This window comes from Amborella trichopoda, chromosome 11 (genome assembly GCF_054954075.1).
Source record: "Amborella trichopoda isolate Santa Cruz 75 chromosome 11, AtrichopodaSantaCruz75HAP2 v2.0, whole genome shotgun sequence".
In the NCBI taxonomy this organism is placed as follows: Eukaryota; Viridiplantae; Streptophyta; class Magnoliopsida; order Amborellales; family Amborellaceae; genus Amborella; species Amborella trichopoda.
The window spans coordinates 25,587,617-25,604,596 of NC_142346.1; the positions used below are offsets into that span (position 1 = coordinate 25,587,617).

Genomic DNA, 16,980 nt, shown 5'->3' on the forward strand with positions numbered 1-16,980 from the left:
ACAACGTACTCAGACCCGTCGAGTCTCGGGTCTACCAGTTGCGTCCTGGGTCTGGTCGGATCCATTGCCACCCTATGAGTATGAGTTTTTTTTTTTTGCCCTTGTTTTTTACCATCATATACCCTATGACTCTGAGCTTCTTTTTTTTTGCCCCTGTAGATGTTGCTAATATTGTGACAATATGAACACTTAGCATGCTTCTAAAGATACATGATTGCCATCATATTACCCTATGACTACTCGTATGGGTCGGGTCAGGCTGGACCCAGACCCGAACCTGAATAGCATTCAAATCGAAAATTTGGACCCATACGCGGACCCAAGGTCAGGTATACCCTTCGGGTACCTGGTCTAGTCGAGTCCATTGCCACCCCTAATAAGTTGGTAGCAAACGGTTTTAGGTGAAAATGTCTTCCTTGATGTATTTTGTTATTTTTATGAAGTCAATTTTTTTTCAAAAAAAAAAAATATCTTCTTTGAGTTCAAGTAAACAAGCTGATCCAGATTGGAAATATGGATATTGTCCCAACCTAATGACAAGAATAGGGTAGCTTACAAACTTTATAAAAAAGAGCATAATGCTAGCATTAATTAATTGAAGAAGTATTTGGCTAGCAAGAGAGGGGACGTACCGCCATGTACTCAAGTCCTTGTAGAGGTTAGGAAAGAGATCTTAGGTCTTTTCGAAGGGTTCCAAAAGAAGAAAAAACAAACAAGGAAACAATATGAGGACATTAGAGACTCCATACATTCTATGGAATTGAAGAAGAAGACGAAGGGGGAGGGGCCTTCATATCTCGACTAAGTACTACTATTGGGTATAAGAAACCTCGAAGAAGGGGGCCAATTGATACATTCTTCCCCCCTCTCGATCCTGAGGTTGTGGTTCGTGAAAGGGAGCCAGAAGCTGACATAAACTAGTCTAGAAAGTCATCTTGATGGTACTTTCAAGCAGGTCTACCATTTAATACTGTCAGTTTGAAGAGTTTGCAAGCTATGTTGGAGGCAGTGGGGCGGTTTGGCCCAGGATATAGGGCCCCTACACCTTATGAGCTCAAAGGGCCTTTGTTAAAGAAAGAAGTGGATCTAACAAACGAGTACCTGAAGACCCATAAGGATGCTTGGGGCAGATGTGGGGTAACAGTTATGATAGATAACCAATTGAAGGTCACAGAGTGTTATGAATCTCTTGGCTAATTGTCCCATGGAAACAATTTTTTTGAAGTCCATTGACGCATCTGATAAGTTTCATGTTGCAGCTTTCCTATTTGGAGTTGTGGATCAATGCATTGAGAAGATGGGGGAAGCACATGTTGTGCAGTTTGTCATTGATATGGCTAAGGCCAATATGGCAGCTTGTAGAATGTTGGAGAGGCTGGGGCCACACATGTTCTGGATGCCTTACGCCGCTCATTGTATTGATCTTATGCTTGATAAAATTTCCAAGAAAAAAGCGGTGCATGGGATATTAGAAAAAGCTAAACTGTAACAATTTATATTTATAGCCACACCAATATTTTAGCCATGACGAGGAAGTTTACAAATGGGATTGACTTGGTGAGGCCGGGAGCACAAGGTTTGCCACTTTATTCTTGCCTCTGGATTCTTTGAATAAGTAAAAAGACAAGATTCGAACATGTTGTCTCCTCAGATTGGAAGAAGAGCAAGTGGTCTAAGGAGGCAAAGGGCAAAAAGGTCTATGGCATTGTTATGACACTCAGGTTTTAGAGTGGGCCATTCACCTCCATATTTTTGGGCCACTTGTAAAAGTGCATCACCTTGTAGATAGTGAAAAGGAACCGATAATAGAGCATACTTATAAGCAGTGTTTTAAAATGCGGCAGCAACGCCGCATATGCTGCAGCATCATGCGGGATGCGCTCGCATCCGCATCCCGTTCAGGTGCATATGTGGTTTTGACAGATGCGGTCGCATATGCGCTGCATCATGGCCGCATCCCGCATCATGGCCGCATCAGACTGCATCTCGCCCACATCTGTTTCCACGAATTTGTTTTTCGATTTTGCCCCTCGAGGAGGTGCAAAATGGTCTTTTTTTTGTTCCAATATTAAGGGAAACTGTTTGGGGGGTTACTATACCCCCTAATTGAAGATTTTCAGTCACTTTTGTGGCTTTTTAGTATCAAATCGAAGGAAAAAAAAAATTTGGCGAAAATTCTTTTTTCATCCAAATCTTCGATTTGGCGGTTGTTTGATACTTGGATGTTCATTTGATGCCTTTTATTGTTGATTTGGGGATGTTAAGATGAATTTGTGATAAGAAATTGGGGATTTCAGAGGCCGTGAAGAAATCGAGCACTACTTCACAGAGTCTGCAACTTTTTATTCCTTCTTGTGCAATAATTATACTTATTTTTGGGGCAATGTCTTCTTCCCAATCTTCTAGTAACAAGGATCCAGCTTGGAATTATGCTAAACTAAAAAATCCGAAAGATAGAAATTGTGTGATATGCTTGCTCTGTGGAAATACTTATATGGGTGGGTATTTTTGAACAAAAAGAGCATTTAGCCGGAATATTTGGGAATGTAAGAGCACGCCCACAAGCTACAAATGATATAAAAAAGGAGATTAGAGAATATTTGGATAGATTGAAAAAAGATAAAGAGAAAAAAAAAAGGAATTACTTGATGGTATGCAATTATTTGATGACGTTGATCATGATGATGATGATGATGATATGTCTGAAGTTGCTATGAGGCAAAGGGGTACTCATACTCCAACCTCAAGAGAGAGGGTTATAAATATTGATGGTAGTGCTGAGAGAAGAACACCTCTCTCTAAGGGGCCAATGGATTCTTTTTTCAACCCTAGCCTCAAAATTGTGGTTCAGGAGAGAGAAAAAAACAAAACAAACCACAATTGACAATAAACATAAGAAAGAACAAAGGAAGTCGGTATGTAAGTAGATTGCAAAGTGGATTTACATGGCCGACATTCATTTTAATACTATAACTCTTGATAGTTTTGCATGTATGGTCCAAGGCAATTGAGCAATATGGCCCAGGACTTATTCCTCCTTCACTACATGAGGTTAGGGGGCCCTTGTTGAAGGATGTTGTATTTGATATGAATAAAATTTGATTTCTCAGAGAGAAGGATGGGAGAAATATGGGGCCACTATTATATGTGATGGTTGGTCCGATGGGAAATCAAGGGCATTCATTAATTTTTTGATTAATTGCCCAACAGGTACTTTTTTTGTTAAGTCTATTGATGCATCAGACAAGTCACATGATGGTACATACTTATCTGGCTTGATGGATGAGATTGTCGATTTTGTTGGGGAGCAAAATGTGGTATAAATTATCACTGACAATGGTGCCAACTATGCTGTAGCTGGGCATTTCTTGACTTTGAAAAGGAAGCATATGTTTTGGACACCTTGTGCAGCTCACTGTGTTAATCATATGCTTAAGGAAATGGGTACAACATCTTTATTTAGTGGGGTGATTTCAAGAGCCATGTTTGTTGTTGGATTTATGTACAATCACACCATAGTCCTAAGCATGATGAGGTCTTTTACAAAGAAGAGAGAATTAGTGAGACCGGGTATCACTAGATTTGCCACGTCATTTCTCACTCTTCGAAGCCTAGCCAAGCAAAAAAGTTCCTTGAGGACCATGTTTGCTTCAGAGCAATGGAATCAAAGCAAATGGTCAAAGCATAAGGATGGGAGAAAGGCTGAAAAAATTATTTTGAATACATCTTTTTGGAGTCAAATAATTATTGCATTGGAGGTGGCTCGCCCTTTAGTGAGAGTGCTTCGACTGGTTGATGGTGATGTGAAGCCCGCAATGGGCTACATACATGAGGCAATGACTAGGGCAAGAATTGAAATAAAAGATGTTTTAAAGGATGATGAAAATATGCGCAAGGCTATGCTTGAAATTATTGATAGGAGATGGGATACCCAGCTTCACAGGCACCTCCATTCAACCGGTTATTTTCTAAACCCATCTCTTCACTATAAGCACCCATCCATTGAGTCAGATCCTGTAATAAATGGTGGGTTCTTAGATGTGCTGGAGAGGTTGGTGCCTGACAAAGATATCCAGGATGAGATCCAAAGCCAAGAATTGATTAAGTTTAACTTAGCCTTGGGAAACTTTGGGAGAGATATTGCCACTCGAAATAGGGACACTACAGATCCAGGTAAAGGCCAAAAGCCAAAAAATAATCTTACTTGTCTCTTGCTTTATGTATAGTTCTATTGTTTATTTTATACCCTTAATTTTTAACTATATTCTAAATTATAAAATATTATACAGCTGCATGGTGGGCATTATATGGAAGCGAGACACCAAATCTACAACGTCTCGCTATTCAAGTGTTGAATCTCACATGTAGCTCATTTGGTTGTGAGCGCAATTGGAGTGCATTTCAGCATGTAAGTCCTTTACTCCTTATTCCTTAATCCTTATTTCTTGAATTTCAATTTTCTAATCTAAAATCTAAGTTATCTGATTTCAAATTTCTACCACAGCTCCATACAAAAAAAAAAATAGGTTGGAGCAAAAAAAGTTGAATGATTTGGTTTATGTGCGGTATAACGAGCGGCTTAGGGAGAGGTATGAAAATCGTACGAAGCTCAACCCTATTCAATATATGAAGCTGATGGTGATTCCATAAGTGAGTGGACCGTGGATCCAAGACAAGAGCATGTGTTTGAGGGTGAGGATCTTACATGGCTTGATGTCGAGCTAGCAACAGGGGTTAATGAAGAAGATCAACCTAACACTAGAGCATAAAGGAGTAGAGGAGCTGCTGGGTCTAGTCGCACTCGCACATTAGCTTCAGAGGTCAAGGAAGAAGCTGACTCATAAGAGACCGATGAAGAAGAATATATGGAGCCATCGAGGATGATATTGATGATGCACATGGCGACTCTCAAGATGACTTGTCTAATTGATATTTGAAAAAATGAAGTTCAAAGTTCAAAATTGACTCTCAAAATGGATGGTTGTATTAAGTTATTAACTATTAACTCTTCTTGAGCTTGACTTTTGGTTTGTATTTTGTAATATCACTAGTTTATGCTTATGGTTGTACTTATAGTTGTTGATAGTTGTGCTTATGGTGCATATTTGTGCTTATGGTTGTTGATTGTTGAATGCTTTATGAAGCTGGTTTCAAGTTTCTAGTTTCTGTCAGGGGACAGTGGATAACTGGATACAGAATCTCCGACAGCTAATAGTTTTGAAGTTAATCATTAAACTAAAATACCTACTATCACATATATCACCTTCATACTTTTTTCTATGCATTAACTTATTTTTTTAGATTTTTTAGAATTTTTTCACATTTATTGACCGCATCATCGCGATGCACCCGCATCCGAGCCGCATCGGGCCCCCCACTGCATCAAGGCTGCATCCCGCATTTTAAAACACTGCTTATAAGACAATAGAGGTTGCAAGAAAAAAAATCAAGACACACTTACACTTGAAGCTAGATGAACATAAATACGGCCCCATTTTGAAAATTATAGATGACAAGTGGGATTCGCAAAACAGTGTATTTTCTCACCCTTGCTTGTTTCTACTCTAATCCTTAGATAGAGTAGGGGTTGTTTCATGGAAGCAATTAACTAGTGTAATGTGAGGCTCAACCCTAACTCAGATGTCCAAGACAAGATGTCTATGGAACTTGACTTGTATTGTCACTCTCTAGGGACACTTGGGGTGGACATCGCAATAAGGCAAAGGACGAAAATATACCCATGTAAGTTGAATATGTATTTGTCATTTAAATTCTTACTGCTTACTTCATATTTAACTTGACTCTAATTTTCTAAATTCTAAATTTACTTGTACACATGTAGTTATGTACTTTAATTTTTTACCTTTTAATATACTATGGCTTCTTGGTGGACCAACCATGGACAAATAGTCATCATCTTGCAAAGGATGGTGTAGTAGATTCTGAACTTTACTTATACATCGTCCGGCTGCAAGCGTAACTTCAGCGCATTCGAGTCAGTAAATTTTCCATTTACCCTCATCTCCTATCAATTTACTACACTAGCATTCTCGATATTTTTTTAAGCAATTAATTCTAATAGTGCAACGATGTACTACAATACATACAAAGAAGAGAAATAGAATCAAGCAGAAGAGATAGAGTGACCTTGTTTTCATTCAATATAATCAGAAACTGAAGGAGAACCATCTAGAGCAGCTTCAAATTGAAGACCCTATAGTTGTGAAAGATTTAGATCCAACAAGTGAATGGAATCAGGATGTTGGCGATGAGCCTATATTCAAGGGAGAGAGCTTGGAATGGACCCAAGTGCAAGTAGCGGCTGGTATAGCATCGAGCCCCATGAGAACTACTAGATCCCTAACTCAGAGTAAGGGAAAGGAAGTTACAAAGGGGAAGGGGAAGGAGAAGGAGGTGTAGACGAAGTGCAGGAGGACGATAGTGGAGGAAGAGGATGCAAACTCAAAGGAGACAAGGGAAAAAGGTTTTCATGTGGAGGACGAGAATGACTCTAATGATGATGGCTTGGCATCAACATCAGATTCAGGTGCACTTGATGTTGGCCTTGGATGTCAACATCTTGTTGCTACTGATGATGAAACTTAACCTCATATTTGAGTTCATCAAATTTATGGGATGAAGAAGACTACTTTTTCTAGTTTATGGCCTTTCATTGTTAGATGTGACTTTTATTTTTTTATGAATAATATGTTGTGACTTGCGAGATTTAATGGACATCTCGAGTTTTGAGACAAATTTAATAGAAACTTAACATTTCTAGTTACGGCTAGTAATTTTCATTCTTTTAATGTTGCTTTTTAAGTTTAAACTATTTTATTCACAGTTTAAAGTCGTGTTTGTTCATGTTTGATCGGTAGTTCTGACTTTTGAACAATACATTATATATAAAAATATATATATAATCTTATTTATTATACAAAAAAAATGAATTCTATACACAAAACAAAGAGTTCCAACAATCTGCAAGGATCTGAGGATTGGGGGTGGCCTCCACACCTCAGTTTTGCATCTACAAATACCCCCTTTGGGGGTGGAATCCTCTCTCTCTCTCTCTTTGCGTGTGTGTGTGTGTAGGCCTACATGCCCTCTCTCACATCTCTCTTTCTCTCTCTTGTCTTCCCTCTAACCTAAGAAAAGAAGCGGTGCCACACCTAAAGAAAAGTACAAGCGGTGGCACGTCCTAAGTAGAAAAAGGTGGTTTCAAGTGCCTATCCATAAGACATTAAGGGGTAACCATGCTCTCATTGAATCAAGGTTTTGCTACACTTCCCATTTGTGAGACAAAGTGAAAGGACCTAGATCACTTGCGCCATTGGTTTAGGAGATCCGAGTGGGGTGTAACAAGTCCTCAAGGGTAAACCTTGACAAGGTAATCTGGTATTTTACGGTTCTAAGTTTTTTTATGCAGTTCTTATGTATTGTCCTTTGATTTAGTTGAATAAAATATTTTTTAAGGTATGCAAGTGAGGATCCTAGATTGTATTAGGGTTTCATTTTTATGAATTAAAATGTATTTTGGACAATTGTAAGTGTTCTAGCCAGTATAAATAAAAGAAAATAAAAAAAAATTTAACGGCATATACTTGGCTAGATCACATTGCCAATCTTTTAAGAATGCATTTTCGTCCCCTTATTACGGTTTAAGACATTTTTTGTGAAAATTACACAAAGACCACCCACAACCCATTGCCTTTTTTCCTAGAATTTGCCCACTTATCTGATATGTCCAACACATAATAGATGGGAAATCCCGCAAGTTTTCTATTTTTCTCTTACTCAGGACTTGCTTAACATTAGAAACACTGAACTACCTTACTGTTCGATGATTATAATGTCAGAAAGCCCAACTTCCAAAGCTATACATTGTTAGCAACATCAGTCTTATTATAATTAACCATTATTATTAAAATATTACCATTTAATGAGTAGAGTTTATGTAATTTAATTAAATTTTGTTTTTTTTATTTCATTTATTGTTACTTATATTTTAATTTTTTTTTTTTTGATAAAGTTAACTGCTTCATTTTGAATGTATTTTTTAAAATATTTTCCTTTATCTTCTACTTACTTTTTATTTTTTTATTTCTAATTTTCCATTCTGTTTTTTGTTATATTTTTATATTCTATTTCAGATTTCTATTTTATGATTCTACCATTATATATATATATATATATATATAGTTTACTATTCTAATTGGCAAATTAGAAAAATAAAAATGAAATAAATAGAAGTAAAATCTAATTAAAATTTCAGTTAAATGCCTAAAATGATAGAATAGAAATTCTTAATTCTTATATTAGAAGAAATATTCTAATAATTAAATATTTCTATTTATCTAATATTTTAGAATAAAAAAATATTATATTATATTAAATTTAAACTCTTATACTAATTAAATAATAAGACTTTAAATACTAATAATTACTTATAATAAGTCCAGTATTTCTACCGCCAAAAAGCTTAGGAAGTTGGGACAACAATAGAAATACCAAACAGTATGGCTATTCAGTGTTCCCGATATTGGACAGGCCTGAGTGAGAAAATAGAAAACTTGTGGGTTTTCCACCTATCCAATGTTGGAAATCTCGACAGGCGGGGAATTCTAGATAAAAAAGAGTCGCACGATGGGGGTTGACTAAACATAATTTTTGTAAAAACATTGTCCATATCATAATAAAGGAGGAAAAAACATGTTCGTATGTAATTTTCCCTTCTTTTCTTTTTGCATTTTTGGTTTTACCTTGTAAAGAAGTTTACAAATTGTAAACGCCCTTCAAAAATCAAAACCCAAAATGCACAAAAAATACCTTTCAGTTTGGAATGTAAATGTCCCTCTATTTTTGGGTATTAAAAAATTGTCCCAAAATTGTTCAATTTGATAGGCATGTCCCTTTTTTAATTTTTCCCAAGATGCCCCTGGTTTGGAAATCCAAGTTCCTAACCAAGTTGATTACGTCATGCCCTTGTCAACAATTGAAGTTCCAAACAATTTTTTTGCTTAAAAACTATGTTCAGAATTTAGAGTCCCAAACTTTGATTTTAACAAAAAAATCTATTCGGGCCATTAAGTTCGGAACATCCTTTTTTACTTTTTAGTGTTAACATTGATAACAAAAGAGTTATGTTAGAACTTAGAGTTCCAAACATAATGTTAAAGTAAAAAAGGATGTTTTGAACTTTGGGATCTGAACATATTTTTTGCTGAAATCTAAGTTTGGAACATCTTTTTTTATGTTAATGTTATGTTCAGAACTCTAGGTTCCAAATGTAAAACTTCTATAACAAAAAACTTATGTTTGGAAGTTAGCGTTCCCAACATTACTTTAACATAGAAAAGGATGTTAAAGTTCTAAACATATTTTTTGTGAAAAACATAAATTCAGAACTTTAAGTTCTGAACATAATTTTGAAGCAAAAAGTTTGTTCAGCACTCTAAGTTACTAACTAAAAACAAAGGCACAAGGCAAGCAAGTTGATTTGAGTTTTGCGCTAGGGGCAATTTGGAGAAAAATAAGAAAGGGGAGAAAAGCGATGTTCATGTAAAATTACAAAATTTGAGGATATTTTTAAATATCCCAAAATGAAGGGATATTTACATTGATTTCCCTTTAGGTTTTGGTTTTCTTTGCATTTTTTGTTTGATTTTCAAAGGCTATTACAAATTGTAAAAGCCCTTCAAAAATCAAAACCAATATTATAAAAAATATATATAAAAAAGAATTATAAAAGCCTTAAACCCAAAACCTGAAAAAAAATTACAATTTTTTTAGGAATTGTTTTTTATTAAGTTAATTGTTGTATTAAGTGAAAGAGAAAATTACAGTCGTCCATCAAGAGGGCCTAGAGGGCTTGCCTCTCGGCAAAAAATAGGCTTACAAAAAGAGTAGCCCTAAACAAAAAATGGGTGGGGCTTATAATAGTTGCCCATTCACAGAGGATTCACAAAAACATATAAACTGAGGATCCAGGGATTCCATAAGTCCTTAGAAAAAATGGGACCGCAAAACAAAGGTGTGCCAAAAAAATGCGATACTCTTATGAACCTGCGGCGCATGCCATCACTTCCTCTTTAGCCAATTGGCATTATCAAGCCAAAAGAGAAAACTTAAAATAAATCACACACTTACTCGAGGGCTGAAAATAAACTTAATTGAGGGTTGAATATTTTGTCCTTTTGGATGGATTTTGATCGAAAAAAGTGGCCTAATTTTTGCCTTGAGCTTCTATTTTTTCGGTTGAGACAAAGAGGGAATTGGCTCTCTCTAAAAATATTTTTATAGCAACAACAGAACCCTGGACTTTCACTTTATCAAAATGCCCTTATAGAAACACAAAAGGATGAAGAAAACCCCTAAAAACCTTTTTTACTAAAAAAGGGGAAAACATTACTGATATGTTATAACACAAGATAAATAGAAAAACTATGTAGGCAGCAGACTTGCATTCACACACTAGAGATCAATCCACACAATAAAGCACTCATACGAGGTCAAAGTACTTCATGGCAGAGATGTGTTTGAGGCCATATAGAAAGATTCTTCACATATTAAGACCAAATTTTATGAATCGCCACCATCTCAAACAACAGAATCAATTAAGCTGACATGATCAACTAACTCATGGAAAAAAATGATTATATGCCCCATTCTGCCTTGGCATGGAAAGAAACTGAGAAATTATGAAGCAGCATTTACTTTTCACCATTAACAAATTCGATTAGTAAGAAGTACTCCAGTGTTAGCTTTGGAATAATCTAATAAAGCAATTAATATTCCTAGTCGCTAATCATTCACACAAAAATAATGGGACAACGTAGTTGTGGATAAATGGAAAAAAATGACCCCAAGAACTACAAAGCAAAATTTGTTGCCAACTCTATACATGAAGACAAAACATAGATCAGAAATCGTAAACCACAAATCAGCTCCATAAGCAATGTATGCTAGCACAAAGCACTCACCTGGCGCGATTTGAGTAAATGAACCACATTTCAAATCAACAGCATCTTGACTTGGTTGAATAGATTTTGTATCAAGATTACCAAGTAAATTTTTTGGAGTAACAGATTTCAGCTCTCTGGACAGCTCCGTGGGGGTTAACTTGGGTATTTTCCGTTTGCTAGAAGGAAGGATGGCATCAAGGTCACTTTGAAGCTTCTGGCTTTTAGCCTGTAAATAGATAAGGATGAACAGAGTTGAAATTATCACCATCCTAATAAGCATTTTATAAAAGCAGAATTAATGTTTATCACCTTAAAGTTAGCACTTTGAAACACATCAATCAGCATTCCTAATTCATGAGGAACACAGAAATAACGACAGAAACTCAAGCAACACAAGCTCATGAGTATTGGGAAAAGCATTTGTAACCCAACCTTTATCCTTTTATTTACTATTACTCATATCAGTCTCTTTTATCTACTATTTGTTGCATAGAGTTTCATCAAGTTTGCTAGCAAAACCATTATTGAACATTCTGACACCAGCAAATAAGAAAAAAGAGATTCAAAAGGTAGACATCTAAGAGATTGATGCAAAACAAAACAAGAAGGGAGTCATAAGTAAGAAGTCACTACCATGGAAGAGCAAAACCCCAATAAAATCTGCTTTCAAAAGTCAAATCATTAACAAGATGCGTACGTCCATCTCCTAGAGTAAGACAATCATGCATGTCACATGCTCAACGAGCTAAAGACCAGTGTCTTTTCATGTGTAAATTATAAGTTTAAATTACTTTTCTCAAGTCATCTCATTTTGAAAGGAACAATGTATGACCTTGAACATAGGTTTTCAACAAAAAACCATATAACTAAACCTTAATGAACCTTGTTCTCTACCTTTGAAAACTAATGAGGAGAGCTTGAGAGATTGCGAGAGGGGAAGGGCTTGAAGATCCTTTCTTTCTTTATTTCTCATCACTATGGGGCTGGGCTGTAACAACCACATGGGACCTAAGGGAAAAAAACAAGCCAAAAGACAATGGAAAGCAAGAAGACTGTAACTTTGAAACATGCAATCACAACGATTAAACTTGAAAAAAACACATGCTTTGAGGAATGAGATAAGACATTAGCATAACTACGCCGGTATAAATGACAATGAGCCTCTTTCACGCATTTATAGTTTTCCCATATTTCTTATCAAGTTCTAAGACAATGAGAATCTTGTGTCTACACATTAACACATTCACAACCAATTAAGTTAAGACCAAAACTAACCAACTGGTCCTGACCAAGAACTGGAGGCCATTCAGGTCAATTCAAACCCCTTGGCTTGCAATGTCCATAAAACCAATATCAAGCCAGTGGACCGGCTTGTCTGATGGTTGGACCACAGTTTTCGAAGCGCCTAAGATTCCGAATTGTTTTAGAAATCGGAATTGCAAAATCGTGGCTGGCTAGGAGATTACTACTTTCAAAATTGATGTCCATACAAGGGGAATTGCAGGAAACGAGATTCATACTTTATAGGAATTGAGATTCACCAAATGGAATGGCGATCCCTACATATATGGAAACGAGATTTTGTCCTCTTTAGAATCAAGTTTTTGATCGATTTGGAATTGACCAATGTTTTAAAAAACGATCCGCCTAGCGCCTAGGCGCCCGCCTAGGCGGCTTGGACAAAAAATCCGCTCGCCTAGACCCAGGAGGCCCTGCATGGGCGGATGTACTTGGGCGGGAGCCCAGGCGGGTGCCCTGGCGGGTTAGGCGTGTGCTTAGGCGGGCGCCTAGGCGGGTGCCCAAGCGGATGTACCTAGGCGGGCGTCCAGGCGGGCCAGGCGGGCTAGGTGTTTTTTGTTTTTTTTAAATTACGAGGCGCCTGAGGTTCTGGACACCCGCCTAGCATTTTTTGAAACCTTGGAATTGACCCACATGTAATGGAGATTCTTTCATATATGGAATCGAGATTCCAATATCTTTGGAATCGAGTTTTTGATTTGAAGCTTCTCATAGGTTCTAAATTACTTATTTTGTAGTTCATTGCCCTATATTTGTATTTCTAATTTATGGAGAGAGTATCATTAGATGTGGAATCCATATTCAACAAATGTAGAATCAGGATTAAACAATTGCAAAATCGAGAATCAATAAATACTAGAAATGATATTCTATAAGTGTTGGAATCGAGATTCCAAAGATAAGGAATCGAAATTCCTGACTTCACAAAACCAGATTTTGTGAAGGTTCCTTGTCAAAATCACAGAATTGGGATTCCAAATCGCATTCGTGGCCTTGGGTGAGAGATTCCAGTAACTATGGGTTGGACCAACCAGTTTGATTGGTCTAGGTCGAACCAACCGGACCTGATATGAACTAAAAAAGAAAAAGAACCTTCATTTTTTTGGCAATTTTTTAGTCAAAATTGGCCATTTTTTAAGGGCTTTTTGTCATATTGAAATAGTTTAGAAGCAGTTCAGTCATTTAAATATTTGGGATGGTGTAACAACAATTCAATCTACTTTAGAATTTTTTATCTCCCTCTCTATCCAGAACCCTCCATTATCTTCGGCAAAAATCTGGCGTCTTTCGGCAATGATTCCGGCCATCAACCCGCCCAAAGTAAATCTACACCCTTTTTCTATTTTTTTTTTGTTTTTTTTAGAATGTTAATGTACAAGAGAGTTCTACAAGTTTACAAAAAATGGCTACCCAAAAGCCGGGAGCTCTATACAAAATGGGCACCATGACAACCAGGGGCTGTACACAAAAAATAAGCATCCAAAGAAGTGGGAGCTTTGGACAAAAACCACCAAAAAGATGTGCAGTACGCATGTAGACTAAAAAGAAGTCGTAGTTGTATTGCTATCAAAAAGGTGTGACCTACCCTTCTTCCTGATTTGTCTGTTTTATAGAATGGATTTTGTGCATTTTATGTGTATATTGAGTTTTATTTAAATTGATAATAATCACAATATTGCTAGGATTAAATGAATTATTGATGGCTTTTTGTTCAATTGCTTAATTCATATTCATTCAATATTTTTCAAGAAAAGCAAGGGGTTTTTTAAATGTTCATTTACATATTTCTTATTGGGTACTTGGTTAATTTTGCAATGGCCAATGAGTATCGCATGTTTTCATTTGATGTAGGGTTGTTATTGACATGCATCACGAGAGAGGGACATATGGTGTATTTATTTGTGTTACTAATAATTCTATTTCTCTATTTTTCTAGTTTTTTCTATATTTTCTATTGTTTCGATTTTTTTTGTAATTTCCTTTTTTTTGTAGACCAGTCTGAGTGGGGAATTGGTTTTGGTCCAGCTGATCTAACCAAACCAATGCCCTTACCGGTTCGACCACCGGTTCAATCTAACATTGATCACGCATATAATAAGCATGTGAAAGGCATTAATGTGCAAACTTTGAGACAATTTCCATTGGCACCAACCTTAATCCCCCAACAAACAATAGTTTCAGAACATCAAATTCCAATCAGATACTATGCCTAACTAAATAAGAACCACATCAGTTTAAGTAGCAATTTCACTCCAATAATTAGAGTCCTGTAATAGTTATCTGAAATTCCTGAACACTAAACTTAGATATTTTTGTAAGAGATTATGCACTAAAAAACACAAATAACATAATTGTTGCTCCTAAGTTTAACTAAAACCTTAATAAAGAATCACCGGCAATTTTGAGTTTTACCTGTTCAGCACATAATAAAGATGTCAAATGACAACAGCGTCCTTGCTCTGTAAGCATAAATAAGGATCAAATGAGATTAAAGAGAAGCATTACTGAAAATATGTTTACAGGGAACAATTTAAATGAAGAATTCAAAGACTTCATGCTTACAGAAATGATTTTTAAAAAGAAGAATAAGAAAACTTCTACAACTAATAAAAAGCAATATGTTCTTCACAACTATCAATAATTAAGGTCAAGGCACAAAAAGAGTAATGCTCTAAGCCCCATAGTAGGGATAGCAATTGAAGAGAAGATAAAAGTTCCACATTAGGAAAAAAATGAGCCAACCACATGAGTCTTAGGAAAAAACAAAACAAGACCCAATCCAATATAGCATATGGTCTAGCAAAATTTAGAATTGATAGGGGGCATACTAGCCCATTCAGCCTTCTATGACCTGTGAAAATTTGCCACGATGCTCCTAATTTTGTAATTCTCCCATAAAACTTAAGCTATTCCTTAAGGCTTACACTGCAGATAGTGTCCCATGCAACTAACATACTCCAATAGTTTTCAAATTGCCCACAGGACTTTGTAGCAATACTTTTAAATGACAAATATTCAGGTCCCTCGTGTCAACCAATTACAAATGTAAAAAGTATGTAATACACATAGAATGCACTGCACAAAATTTCATGTTTAATGGTGGAAATAGCACCAGAAATAGGCTTTATAGGCATTTCATTTCTGCAATTGAACAAAATTTTTGCCAAAAGAAACATCCAAAAAGTCCAAGCTTACCTAGAAAATGGAAAAAACCAAATCCATAGCACTTTCATCGAAAGATTCCCACCAATCACACATAAATGACAGGAGAGATTCTTCTAGAAATGCAAGCGCTCAAACCATGCATAACCCTCGGGGAACTAAATTTGTGACAAACTCAGAACCCTGTGTTCAAACAAAATATTTGATCAAGATAATGGTCACAAAACTCAAAGAAGAGTTGAAATTATGCCTAAGAATGAGATTAGGTCGTCATTCAAGGTCTGATCATCATGGCTTTTAAATCAGAACGTTAATATGATGTCTTCCAAGCCCGGCACATTAGGAACTCTGCTAACATGGCAAAGTAGGTAATACATAAGGAGTCCTATTACCTAAACCAGAGGGCCCTACACACTCAATTTCTGTAGTGAATATGCGTTGTCAACTCCTATTCCCCAAAATACCACTTTCCTTGGTTTTTTGTTGTTTAGTTCTAACTTTAATGTTTTCTAACCAATCCAAATGAATAATTTCATTTTAATATCTTGTTTTCCTAAATTCAGAAAGAACATGCAAGTTGGTGAGTTTTTATCAGAAATTAATCTCATAGCACCAACTTACTAGTTACATTGACGTCCAACTAAATACCCCTTCTCCAACAAGCTACATGGATGTCTGATCTTCTTCCTGATGAGTAAGTAAGAAGTACCAAATTAGTACAAATATGAGAGTATAAATATAAAGATGGAATTAGTCCCTCATGTAAAATACCATGGGATGGATACGGTTTAGAGGTAAGATTCTGGACGTGTAAAATCTTGTAACAGCTGAAAATTATGCTTTACAGGAGAAAGACAGATCAAAAAGAAATGAGAGGCGAGGGGTGAGGAGTGAGGCGTGAGGTGCGTGTTGGCTGTCAAGTTGCACTAGGTAGGAGATTCCATAAGCTGGTGTTATTGATGTCATATAGGCGAAAATCCTAGTGTTAGCATGGTAGGTGATTGCAGTGCAGCATTAGAATGGTGTCAGACAATGCAGCTAAAGTCCTGGTACTCCTTCAGTCTAGTTGGTTTACTTGTGAAGAAAGGAGAGATCTTCAAGACAGATTCATGCAGACAACTCTCTCTAAGACTAAAAAAAAAAAAAAATAATTTCAATGCATATCTGAGAAACTTGCACGGTTTTTGAACGATAAACTTTTTTATTTGACATCAAAAGTAGCCCCTAACGCAGAAGCAAAGTGATTAGTAATTAGATATTCCAAAAGGAAAAGACGAACATAGATGGGCCCAGTGGTTTATGGGGGAGAGAAGAGGGTTGCTGAGGAGAGGCATATCTACAAAGGGACCAGGCTTGCAATTTCTAAGACCTAGAGGAAGTTGGATACCCCTTAACGAGTTGTTTATTCCTCTCAAGCCAAATACCCCAAAAGATGGGAACTGGAGGTTGCAACTAAAAGGACCTCCATGTTAGATGGAGGGACCCCCACTGCACTGGCCACTATACTGCGTAGTGCCCATGAAAGTTCAGAATAACTCAAAAGGGATACGTGGAA

At 36.5% G+C, this 16,980-nt stretch overlaps 1 protein-coding gene across 3 annotated transcripts in view; it reads right to left on the bottom strand.

The window, feature by feature from the left end:
• Positions 1 to 16,980, bottom strand: part of LOC18446499 (U2 small nuclear ribonucleoprotein auxiliary factor-like protein) — a 50,207-nt gene that overhangs the window by 12,221 nt on the left and 21,006 nt on the right. Inside the window, exons 4-6 of one of the 3 annotated variants that reach the window (XR_016044620.1) lie at positions 14,676 to 14,722; positions 11,859 to 11,972; positions 10,983 to 11,190 (exon numbers count right to left, since the gene is read on the bottom strand). Coding sequence is in view for 2 of the 3 variants with exons in the window: in XM_011629629.3 (XP_011627931.2) it covers positions 10,983 to 11,190; positions 14,676 to 14,722 (255 nt within the window). In the remaining variant the exon portion in view is untranslated. Of the gene's footprint in view, positions 1 to 10,982; positions 11,191 to 11,858; positions 11,973 to 14,675; positions 14,723 to 15,458; positions 15,609 to 16,046; positions 16,113 to 16,980 lie in introns of those variants that run through there. The other 2 variants (XM_011629629.3, XM_088852125.1) reach the window with 2 other exon arrangements.